The sequence below is a fragment of the Bombina bombina genome, chromosome 6 (assembly GCF_027579735.1).
Source record: "Bombina bombina isolate aBomBom1 chromosome 6, aBomBom1.pri, whole genome shotgun sequence".
NCBI classification, from domain to species: Eukaryota; Metazoa; Chordata; class Amphibia; order Anura; family Bombinatoridae; genus Bombina; species Bombina bombina.
The window spans coordinates 499,195,088-499,207,652 of NC_069504.1; the positions used below are offsets into that span (position 1 = coordinate 499,195,088).

Here is a 12,565-nt window from a genome sequence, read left to right on the forward strand (position 1 = left end):
CAATTTTTTTTGGTGAGCTAAAGGTTTAAACTGTTCTCCAATTGATGCTCTAGCTGTACTGCTGTCTTTTTTTTTTTAGAGCTAGAGTGCTGATTGGAGAACAGTTTTTAAGTGTGCGTCTGGAGCGCATCTTTATTAGAATTGATTAATTAAAGTCCATCTAAAATATCGCTTACTTTCCTGACCTGATTTTAAAACATGTAATTTTTTTTTTAAATTATATGCTTAAATGTATAAAATATATTATTTTTAATATGTTAGCAAATGTTGGTTTCACATATAAGGAAAACAGTTTTAAATAACTTACACTCAAATATGCCAATTAGCAGCAATAAAATGTAAATAAAAAAATAAATACATGTTAATAAAAAATGTAAAAAGTAATATTACAGAACAATTTATCTTGTGAGCTCACCTGACAATGCCCTTCTAGAAGTAAAGAAAACAGATACAGAAATTATCCTTTTTCTAATTTTTAACTTAAAGGGACACTGAACCCAAATTTTTTCTTTTGTGATTCAGATAGAGCATGCAATTTTAAGAAACTTTCTAATTTATTTCTATTATCAAATTTTCTTCATTCTCTTGGTATCTTTATTTGAAAAGCAAGAATGTAAGTTTAGATGCTGGCCCATTTTTGGTGAACAACCTGGGTTGTTCTTGCTGATTGGTGGATAAATTCATCCACCAATAAACAAGTGTTGTCCAGGGTACTAAACCAAAAATGGCCTGGCTCCTTAGCTTAGATTCCTTCTTTTTAAAATAAAGATAGCAAGAGAACGAAGAAAAATTGATAATATGAGTAAATTAGAAAGTTGCTTAAAATTGCATGCTCTATCTGAATCACAAAAGAAAAAAATTGGGTTCAGTGTCCCTTTAACTGAACTGCTTAGTTCAAATGGTAACCTTTGTTGAAAAGCATACCTAGGTAGGTTCAGGATCTGGGATATAACTTCTGAGTGGCTACACATTTATGCCACTTACTGAGGTGTCCAGCTAGCTCCCAGTAGTGCATTGCTGCTCCTACAACAAAGTATATCAAGAGAATGGAACAAAATTGATAATAGGAGTAAACGGGAAAGTTGTTAAAAAAAGTTTGTGCCCCTTATCCCCCCTCCTTTTTAACTTGGCTCTGGAGCCGTTGGCTGTAAAACTGCGTAAGGTCTACCCGGGCATGATGTTAGGAAATGAGAGGCTGCATCTAGCACTTTATGCGGATGACATGCTCCTATTCGTGGAACATCCGGCAAAGCACATCCCGAAAATCTTGGCGACAATTGAAGCCTTCGGATCTTTCTCGGGTTATAGAATAAACCAAACTAAATCAGAAATCCTGTGGCTTCGGAAGCGCAAGACACAACTATGCTCCTACCCATTTCAGGAGGCCAAAGCCACACTTACTTATCTGGGCATTCAACTGTCCACCAACAGGCAAACCTTATACCATGATAATATCACGCGGGTGTGTCGTGACTTGGCACAAACCTTGGAGGGATGGAGGAGTCTGCCGATTTCCCTCACAGGACGAATCCACTTAGTAAAAATGGTAATCTTACCACGGATCCTGTACCCCCTCTTGATACTACCGTTTCTGATCACTAGAAAAGACATGGCGCTATACACAAGGGCCCTATCTGGGTTTCTGTGGAGAGGGGGTAAACCTCGAATAGCACTAACAAAATTATATGCACGCCCCTCTTGTGGTGGACTGGGTCTCCCCGACCTGAAACTGTACAACTGGGCAACGCTAGGCCGCCTCATGCTGGACTGGCAACTCAGAACAGAACACTTCTATACTCCGGAATTGGAGAAGCATGCTCTGGGGGGACTGGATCCCTCATTCCTACCCTACGCTCAGCCTAATAGCATCCCCACGGAAACCAAGGACAGCTTCCTTTATAAAGACGTGCTGAGGGCGTGGCGACTGGCTCTTGGTTATATTGGCCGTTGTTATGCATCACCCAGGTTAACCCCACTGAGAAACAACACCTGTTTCCCCCCTGGGATTGACACCTCCCCGTTTACTGTCTGGGAGACTAGGGGATTGGGTTCGGTGGGGGATGCTCTAGACCTTTCTAGGAGATGCGTCAGGTCCTTTGAGGATCTGCAAACTCAATACGGGTTACCGAGGGCCCACTTTTATGCCTATCTTCAGATGAGGCATTACATTGACCAGCTAATTAGGGAAGACTCACAATTTTGGGAGCCGCACGCATTTCACATCTCGATATCAGCTTATAAGCTAGGAAGCTTTTCTATTTCAGGAATATACAGAACACTGCTAAACCACACGGAATCTAAACACCTAGACATGTTAGAAAATAAATGGAGGGGACACCTAGAGAGGGAAGATCTACCAGAACTAATTCAAAGGAGCATAGAGAATGTTAAAAGAGCAACGCTGTCTATGACTCTGAGAGAATCTCAGATACGGATGTTGCATAATGATTATATTATCCCACGAAGACTAGCCAAATGGAAGCAGGGAGTGGTGAACGAATGTAATAGGTGCAAGTTACGTGATCCAGATTTTCTTCATTTCTTCTCTACCTGCCCACGAGTTAGGCAATTTTGGGGTAGGATAGCTTTCTGGATCACAAATGTCATTAAAATCAGGGTCAAGATAGAAACAGAGCAAATCTGCTTCCTGGAATGGGGGGAACAAGACCCTAGACACATCCCAATACTCACTACTATGATTCTAATTGCCAGAAAGGTGATACTTGGGGTTTGGACGGAGAGCTCTGCTCCTACCTTTAATGCATTTAAACACAACTTGCACAAACAATTGCTTATCGAACAGCTAGACACCAAAATGGACACCGACAGAAGACTTAAACACTTTATTACTAAATGGCGGAAGTATATCGATACTCTAACCTTAGAAGCACAAAAACAGTTATTGTCTCCTTTTGCACACACTGAATATATGCTGACAGCCTCTCTGAGGGGAGAGTGGACATTCTTATACCAGACGCGGGGGGTGGGGGAGAGGGGAGAGAGAGTATTAATATCTAATGAGCTAACACCGCCTACCCGCCCTTGCTACTATTTGTTTGCCCCCCCTCTTTGGATCCTCTTGGATCCCCCCTTTTCTTTTCTGGGTTTTTTTTTTTTTTCTCTCTCTTACCTTCACAGTTAGAATAAGACTGACTCATTCTATGATAATAGTTGGGACACCGCATGGCTGATTAGTTTAAGTTCAAGTTCTAGTTAGGTTAGGTTTGAGTTTAAAAAGAAAACTTACAACTTGTTAATTCTCCATAAGAAATGGATAGTAAGTGAAACTCAAAAAAAAAAAAAAAGAGGGGCATGAGATAATGATGTATGGCGTTTTTGACTTTATATCTACCGATATTTATGTATACAAATCTTCATTTGTTCGTGTTATAACTGTCTTGGATGTAAAAATGTGAACCTCTCTGTACATTTTCTTATGTCCTCAATAAAAAAGAATGTTAAAAAAAATAAAAAATAAAAAAAAGTTCTACCTGAATCATGAAAGAAAAAATTGTGATTCATGTCCCTCTTGAAACATAAATGTATTATCAGGTGCTTTTTACCAGTTGTGCCCTTCTACTGTTTATATGTTTCAGAGCATGTGTATAAAGGGATATGAAAATCAAGATTAAACTTAAAGGGACAGTATACACTCATTTTCATATAATTGCATGTAATAGACACTACTATAAAGAATAAGATGCACAGATACTGATATAAAAATCCAGTATAAAACAGTTTAACAACGTACTTAGAAGCTCTCAGTTTAGCTGTTGAAAAGGTAGTTGGAAAGCCCACTGCAAGTGGGAAATAAGACACTCCCCCCTCCCCCTTCTTTTGCATATGAAAACACCATTTACATAAACAGCAGCAAGCTGGAGTAGGTAGCTGATGGTATTCACATAAAACTTTGGGGCTTGGTTAGGAGTCTGAAAATCAGAGCAATATTATTTAAAAATAAGCAAAACTATACATTTAAAAAAAACTTTATGGGCTATATAAATAGATCATCTACAAAACATTTATGCAAAGAAAAAATGAGTGTATAATGTCCCTTTAATGGTTGAGATAAAGCGTAACATTTTAAGAACCTTTTCAATGTACTTGTATAAATACATTTACTTTGTTTCCTTGGTATCCTTTTGTTGGAAAGCCTACCTCTGTAGGCCTAAAAGCAACAATGTGCTGGGAGATAGTTGCTGATAGATATATACATTTGCCTCATATCTCTAGATCTGTTTCTATCAGGATAGAAAGGTAAAAAAATGAAATCTGCATTTCAATTTAAAATAGAAACTTTTTGAAAGATACATCCATTAGCAAAAATGCTTCTAGTAAATGTTATTACTGGTTTTCTGTGGCATATGCACATATCCTGTGCACCATTATTTAAACACAATGCTTGCTTAGTGAGGTGGAGGTGGTGTGTATTAATTCTAAAGACATAATTTGTGTCATTAAGCCACCGTTGACTCTCTGAGAAAGGGTGGTGTTTCAATACTGGTGCACGGCCCTCACAGCAAATGTGCTTATGCCACTGAAAAACAGAGATCACTTTTATTAAAATCATTTTTGCTTATTAAAGTATATTGCAAAAATGCTTATATTTCGAATTGAAATGTGCCTATGCACATTTCATTTTTGACCTTTCTATCCCTTTAAACACTAAAAATATTTCATGCACCTCATTTTAATCGTGGGTGCCATCATTTGGGAACCTAGGTTTCATTGCAGGTATTTGAAGGAGAGTTGCTAAACGTGCAAACATATCCGCTCTGGAACGCAGGGGAAGCCAAATTTCAACATGATGGCAAGCATGACTAGACAGAGGCAGGAATAACCTCAAAACTAAGCTTATAAAATGTATTCTGTGTTTAATATCCCTTTAACTATATGTTTACCCCCTTTGCAGAGGTTGAACACATAGTTATATAAATAAAATATTAGCGCATTTTTCTTTTCACTTTTTTGTTCCTTTAAAACAAAGAATGTTGTGGGCCGCTGTCATGGAAGGCAGCAATATTGGAAGCTAAGTAAGAAAAGCTATAAATCTGCTATTTATCAGCTAACCCTGGAGAAATCAAATAGTGATACCTACAAAATTATTCCAGCAACCATTTTGGAACTCATTGACATCTTTCTCTTTGAGGCTCTCTCTACTTTACCAATCCAGACTGTTGAGATCATCATTGGAGCATGAGTAACTAGGCCTGTAACACCGCCCCCCTAAGCTGCGGTAACAACACAAGGGGAATCTGTGTATTCTTACTAGCTACACATTACTGCAATGACAATGGAGGAGCTAGCTGATGCTTTAAAACAAATTCTACTGGATTTTGGAAAAAAGATTTGTGCCTGGATGAGACATTTCAACCCCAGCAAACTTCTGAACGGGAAGAGGGGGTGTGATGGACACCGGCTACCCCGACTGGGTAGCTCCGCCAAGAGGGTCCATCTTGTCCCTGGAACTTGTAGTTATAGAGCGGAGGAAAGTGATTATAGCCGGAACCCACCAGGCAGAACCAGTGGAACATAAACATACTTTATTGTGAAAACACACACTCTTATAAACACCCAGCTCATCTTGATAAGGGTCTTATCAGACCCCCAGATCAACTGCCCCTCAAGACAGGCTGGCACCCCACATAGTGTCCATAGTCTCATAGAGTCCCAGTGATATAGATGTGGTGGTTTTGGGGTGATCCCGTGGGAGTAACAGCACTTCCAGGGTGTTGCTGGAAAGCCCTCGGCCCCTAGATGCCGCAGTTCAAAAAGTGACATGATCCGTCGCTGGGGGCTGGAGTGGAAGCTGATCAATCGTACACCGGGTAAGCCAGGGGGAGTAGGGTTGTAGAGGGGGGTCCAGAAACCCCAAGTTCCCAAGGGAGCTCCGTTCCGTCAATCACCCCACCTCTTGACCTCCCTAGGGGGTACCAATCCCCAAAAGAGTGGAGCTCTGAGGCAAAGGGCCTGTTGGAGCGACCTGGGGTAAAGGTGAGCAGGTATCTGGGGTGGGCTGGCCGGCCGGTAGTTCCAGGAGCCTGGCCAGCCAGAAAGGGGTTAGGCGGTCAGCAATCAGCTCTTCTGTGAGGAGGTGCAAATAGAAAACAAGAGTCAGGAAGAGTTTGGGAGATCCTGTAAGCCCTGAAAAGGTCAGAACTGTTGTAAAAAGGAGTGAGTCAGGTAGTAGGGAGGTGGGGGTAGCCTTGGCAGCCTGGTATCCATGACATGTGGAGAGCTTCAAAACCACACCACACAATGCGGGTGCAATATCCAGACTTGACCTGATCCATGATCAAAAAGTTGTCCCCTTACCGGACTCTGACGACAATGAGCTCCTGACTGAGGATGTTGGACACCATTCTGATCAACCAGAACCCAAAGAAGCTGGTCACGGGAAGAACTAGGGATGCACCGAAATTTCGGCCGCAGAAAGTTTTGGCCGAAAATGGCATTTTTGGCTATTTCGGTTTTCGTTTTTTTTGCCTGCTATTTTCGGTAAAATTATTGTATAACATGTTTCAAATTTGATGCTAGCCTAGAGCTGCTGTTTAAGTTTATTACTTGACTTACTGTTCTGCATATAATGAGTTTTCTAGGACTATACTTTATTTGGATAATTGGTAAAAAAAAAAAAAAAACTGTTAAATATGATTCTATTACATAGAACTAAATTAAGAATAATACAGTATATTGATATTTATAATTGTTTTAAGTAGGGATGCACCAAAATTTTGGTCGCAGAAACATTTTGGCCAAAAATGGCATTATTTTTTGCCTGTTTTTTTTTTTTTTTTCTTGGTAAAATTATTGTGTAGCATATTATTGTTTTAAGATATTTTTGTCCAATTTTAGTGTGTTACTTTCAATAAAAGGGTGAGCTTTTTTTATTGGCTCTAATTATGCAAAAAAATTAAATAAAAAAGATTAATTTGAAAAAATACATTTCGTTTCGGTTTTCGGCCAAGTGCATTCCGGATTTTCGGATTCGGTTTCGGTCCAGAATTTTCATTTCGGTGCATCACTAGGGAGAACTCTAAGAATCTATCAAAATCAGACTGAATGACTATGAAGGGAGCAAAATTAAGGGATCGGCTTCCTGAGTAAAGAAAGGATTAAGGGGGGATAGTGAACATGGTATTCTAAGGTGTTGTAAAAGTTGAGGAGTTTGGGAAGGCATAATGAGAAGGTGAAACAGAAAGCAGGTATTACTAACTTGTTTTTTTTGTTGCAGAGCAGATCGGTTGTTTAGGTACAGAGATGGCTTCAAGGAACAGAAAAATTCCTAAGAAGTTCTTGAATGATGATGAGACTATCTGGAAGACACGGGCTATTGCGGCACAGAGGAGGCTAAAGAAATATGAGAGAAAGAAGAAAAAAAATAACAGCTCAGTAGGCAATATCCTTGTATGGTTCTTCTGTGTCTCATTATGTTCCCACTTCAGTGTCTGTTACTTCTAAGCCCAAAGGAAGGGTAAGTAAGCCAATTGTTAAGAGAAATCCTCCTCCTTAGTACTCCCCTGGTGGGTCCGATGTTGTGGTAGATGTAATGTCTGAAGGGTCAGGTAATATAGAGAGCATGCCTGTGCTATTTCATTCCCTCACACAAAATATGAGTTAGAGTGTCCCATTGGGCCAGGGAACTAGGCCATCATCGCCTATATCGAGGATAGGCAGTCAGGCTGATCTCTCCCATCATTCTCAAGGTATTTATAATAATGTGCCCCTTAGTAAGGTTAATAGTCATAAAGCGTATGGCAATCCTGCATCCCGCTCCTGGTATCAGGCCTCTACCTCTTGCTCATGATCCCACAACTCCCACTAATGCCACTCTTCCTCCTGAGCCACCCTTCTCCAACCCGCTTCCCCTCCTAAGCATCTCCTAAGGATTGTAGGACCGTAGGCCCAAAGATAGCGTTTAGGTATGACCCGCCCTTCCTGCAACCTCCTGGTAGGGCGTCTACTTCTGGTGACATCAGTAGGCCGCTCACGAGGGTGATGACAATTGGCTGCATCAAGTCAAGCATGACCGGGTGGGGTTATGGTGTCGTCAGCAAGAGGCAGGATGTCGGGTGGGAGAAAGGTAGGAGCTGAGTTTCTCCATTTTCATTGCCGTCGAGTGGTGCTTTGGACAGGAGGGGGGGGGGGCACAAATGCAATAGCCCCCCTCCTGGCAGGGGTTCTTACTTCATTGGGGCAATGGGCATCATAGGGCCAGGATTGGGAGAGGGAGGGTAGCAGGCAGGTGGATAGTGAGAAGGGTAATAGGCATGTAGATATGCAGCATGTTTTTAATAGTAATTATATTTTTGTGATAGATTTAATGCTGAGCAACAGGAGTCAAGAAGGGTAAAGAGGCTAAGGACAGCAGATATCAGTGGTACGTACCCAAATATTATTATAGATGGGAATGCATAGAGGAGGTGGGTGGTGGCAGTCATGGAGGTGCAGTTAACTCAGATAGGCATGGTGTGCCTGTGGGAAAGAAGGACAATATCAGCAATATGCGATCAAAAGATAGAGTGGCCAGTGCTAACAATAGAAGTATAGGCAAAATAGTGGAAAATGAAATAGAGGACAGAAGTAATGATGTGGATATTTTACAGGCACAGAGATCCTTACCTGAGGCTCCAGGTCAAGTAGTAGCAGCTGAAACAGCGCAGCAGCAGACAGACTGATGTGATGGATTCAGAAGGGCAATGTGTGGCAAGCGCAGAAAAGGACAGGGGGAAAAATAACAAGAGATCTGAGGGTTACAACAGAAATATGTGTACAGGAGGGGTTTGCCATCTGCTAGTTACTCAGTTTGATTCAGAGGTTGAGAAGGTTAAAGGTGAAGGTAATAGACACATGTTAAAGATAATGAAAAATATTTATGCTAAGCAAGGGGAGGGGGAGATTAAGTGGGCAGGTCAAAGGAAAAGGACAGGGATATGGAAAAATCAGATCAGGAATATGATGCAGATGATGAGGTGTCAGCAACAGGGGTTCTGCTGTTATCTACTCATTTGAAGGCAAAAATAGTTGACAAATCAGATAGGGTAAATATATAGTTTTTTTGAGATAACAAGGGAAGCAGTAGCATGGAATTCTAGAGGGGAGGTGGGAAAAAAATTGCAAGTTAAAGCAGACATTCCCAAAGTAGGTAAAAGAGATGCTAATTTATGCAGAATGTTTTCTTTCCTAAGATATAGAGAATCCACAACGTCATCAATTACTAGTGGGAATATCACTCCTGGCCAGCAAGAGGAGGCAAAGAGCACCTCAGCAAAGCTGTTAAGTGTCACTCCCCTACCCATAACCCTTAGTCATTCTCTTTGCCTCTGTTAATGGAGCAGGTGAAGTTTTGGTGTCTGAAGAAAATTGGACTACTTTCGCTACAATCAAGATTTTGGGTATAGCTGTAGTCCACATCAATCTCTTCAGTAGAGTAGTGGTGGCTTTAGAGCAGTCAGGAATTTATAAGGTGGGCCTTGCTGCGTTTTCCTAACATGTTGCTGCCCTAGTACAGAAAGCCAGAGTAGGTTTACTCTGTTCTTTCTTTTATACACAGGCCTCTTTAAGAAGTTAGCGTCCTTTCACGCTTTGTGAGCTGTCCTCCTGCCGGACGGCTAGAAGTAGAGGTAAGTGCCTTTGTCTTCTAGGGCTGGGAGGCTGGCACTGTAGGGGTTAAGGAGACCCTCTGCATTCATTTATGGGACTAATATCCTGGGTTCAGGGTTAATTATAGGCAGTGGGCAGGCACATTGGTATGTGAAGAAGCAGGATTCAGCTCATTCAAAGACTGAGGTTAATCCCTCAGTCTTTGAGGGATAAAAGCAGAAAGGGTAAATATATAGTTTTTTTTTTTTGAGATAACAAGGGAAGCAATAGCATGGAAGTCTAGAGGGGAGGAGGGAAAAAAATCGCAAGTTAAAGCAGACTTTCCCAGAGTAGATAAATGGGATGCTAATTTATGCAGAATGTTTTCTTTCCTAAGATATGGAGAGTCCACAACGTCATCAATTAATAGTGGGAATATCACTCTTGGCCAGCAGGAGGAGGCAAAGAGCACCTTAGCAAAGCTGTTAAGTGTCACTCCCCTACCCATAATCCCCAGTCATTCTCTTTGCCTCTGTTAATGGAGGAGGTAAAGTTTTGGTGTCTCAAGAAAATTGGATTTCTTTCGCTAAAATCAAGATTTTGGGTATAACTGTAATCAACATCAATCTCTTCAGTAGAGTAGTGGTGGCTTTAGAGCAGTTTGGAACTTATAAGGTGGGCCTTGCTGCGTTTTCCTAACATGTTGCTGCCCTAGTACAGAAAGCCAGAGTAGGTTTACTCTGTTCTTTCTTTTTTTACACAGGCTTCTGTAAGAAGTTAGCGTCCTTTCATGCTTTGTGAGCTGTCCTCCTGCCGGATGGCTAGAAGTAGAGATAAGTGCCTTTGTCTTCTAGGGCTGGGAGGCTAGCACTGTAGGGGTTAAGGAGACCCTCTGCATTCATTTATGGGACTAATATCCTGGCTTCAGGGTTAATTTATAGGCAGTGGGCAGGCACATTGGTATGTGAAGAAGCAGGATTCTGCTTATTCAAAGACTGAGGTTTATCCCCTTCAGGGACAGAAGGGGTTAATCTTGTTTTGTTGGCTCAAGAGTTTTATTTTGCACTTAATTAAGGTTGTGGGCACTTTTATGTTTTATATCACTTATTCTGCAATTTCTTGCCGGCTCTGATGTAGGTAGCGGCTTTTCCACTCTAAAACTCAGTCTTTCCAGCTTGAAGCGCGAGCTCTGCATTTGTGACGCAGCTTCACTTGCTGGTGACATCTTGCCTCGCTCCTAACAGACTTATCGGAGCGGTCTCAGTGGCTGCTGTTGTGGACTCCTGGTTCTTCTTTGCTTGTTTCAAAACGAAGGGGCAGGTAGGCACCTCAGTCTCAGGCTTGCTTCCCAAATTATTATTATTCAAGACTTTTTGGGAATCAATTCTGCAAGCTGTGAGGCCAATATGCTTTCTTAGAAAGAGTATGTGTTGTACCTTTTTCTTCACTTAAAGTGACAGTACTTCAATAAAGTATTGTTTATTTTTTTGCCTTTTTTGCTAAAAAAAATTGTTATCTCTATCATGTAGCAGGAATCTGCTCCTATGGACAGGTGTTTGCTTTGTTTGGAGAATCAAATGGTATTGCCCTTGCAATTTTGTTCCTCATGTATAGAGAGGACTTTAAAAAATAAAGATAAATTCTTTGTTTCTGAGCCAACCATCTCTCAGGATGATGTTGTTCCCAAGCCTTAGTGGCGTCACATACAGTGCCCTGCAGTTCCTCTTAGTCTCCTAGAGGAGTGTATTTGCCTGCGGAAATTGCTGCTCAGGTATCTTTGGCGGTATCTGCGGCATTATCTTACATTCCTATGCTAAAGGGAAAATGCAAGAGGAACTTTAGAGACTCAGATATTAAGGTTTCTGTTCCAACCTCTGCTACTCAGGTCACCCTCTCTCATAAGTCTGAGGAGGAGAATACGTTGGTAGCCTCTGAGGGTGAAATTCGTTTTGTAAACAAGGTAATACCAACAGTGGAGATGGATTGGAGGTTGGCCAAAACACCTCTGAAGGCAGCTAGATTGTTGCAACAATTATTAGTTCATGAAAATGTAGATGACAGGAATTTTCTTTCACATGGTTTGTTATAGGATTTTATTGTGCCTGTACAATCTGAAGTAAAAGGGGCAGGCAGAGCGAGGAATTTGAAATCAGCTGTAGAGTTCCCTGAGGTCCTGCAAGAAAAGTTAGATAAGGAAGTAAAATTAAGCTGGATGGAAGGCCCATTGAAATAAAGATTTGGTGGTGTCACTGTTAGGCGTTGTCCCAAAGAAAGAGCAGGGCAAATATAGGATGATCCAGCATCTATCTTACCATAGGGGGCTCGGTAAATGACGCTATAGCTTAAGAGGATTCATCTGTTGAATACCAGTCTTTTGACAGGGCTGTGCAGATGGTGCGGGGCATGGGCAAGGGTCACATTTGTTGCCCCTTAATCCAGTGAGTTTTAAGTTGATGGGATGCAAGTTTAATGGCAGCTATTATTTGGATAATTGTTTACCCATGGGGTGTTCCATTTCCTTTGCAGTGTTTGAAAAGTTTTGTTCTAAGGATTGTGGAAACTTAAAACAAAACTTGTTGGGCATGTTGGAATTTTAGGGGTTCCAGTAGCAAAAGAAAAGACAGAGGGCACTTGTACCAGGCTAGCTTTCTTAGGCATAGTAATAGATTCTATGAAGAGTCAATGTGAATTGCCATTTGAAAAAGTGGAGAAAGCTGGAGATTTGATAAAGGGAAGAAAGTATCACTTAGGGAGATGCAAAAAGTGTTAGGGGTTTTGAACTTTGCGCGCAAAGTTATTCCAGTCTGCAGAGTTTTTAAGAGAAGGTTAAAGCTTAGCATCCATGAAATCAGGATAACTAGGGAATTGAGAAAGGATCTTAAAGTGTGAGATTCATTTTTGGTTTAGTTTAATGGGGTGAGAATTCGGGAAGAAGAGATTTCAACATAGGAGTTAGAATTGTTTACTGATGCAGCAGGTTGAT

At 41.2% G+C, this 12,565-nt stretch overlaps 1 protein-coding gene across 1 annotated transcript in view; it reads left to right on the plus strand.

Annotated features, from left to right (window-relative positions):
* The window catches only part of LOC128664483 (rho-associated protein kinase 1-like), a 156,247-nt gene extending 147,569 nt beyond the window's left edge, over nt 1–8,678 (plus strand). The window contains exon 11 of the mRNA XM_053719307.1: nt 8,405–8,678. Within this exon, the coding sequence (XP_053575282.1) occupies nt 8,405–8,678 (274 nt within the window). The remainder of the gene's footprint in view (nt 1–8,404) is intronic.
* Nucleotides 8,679–12,565: the final 3,887 nt, after the last annotated feature.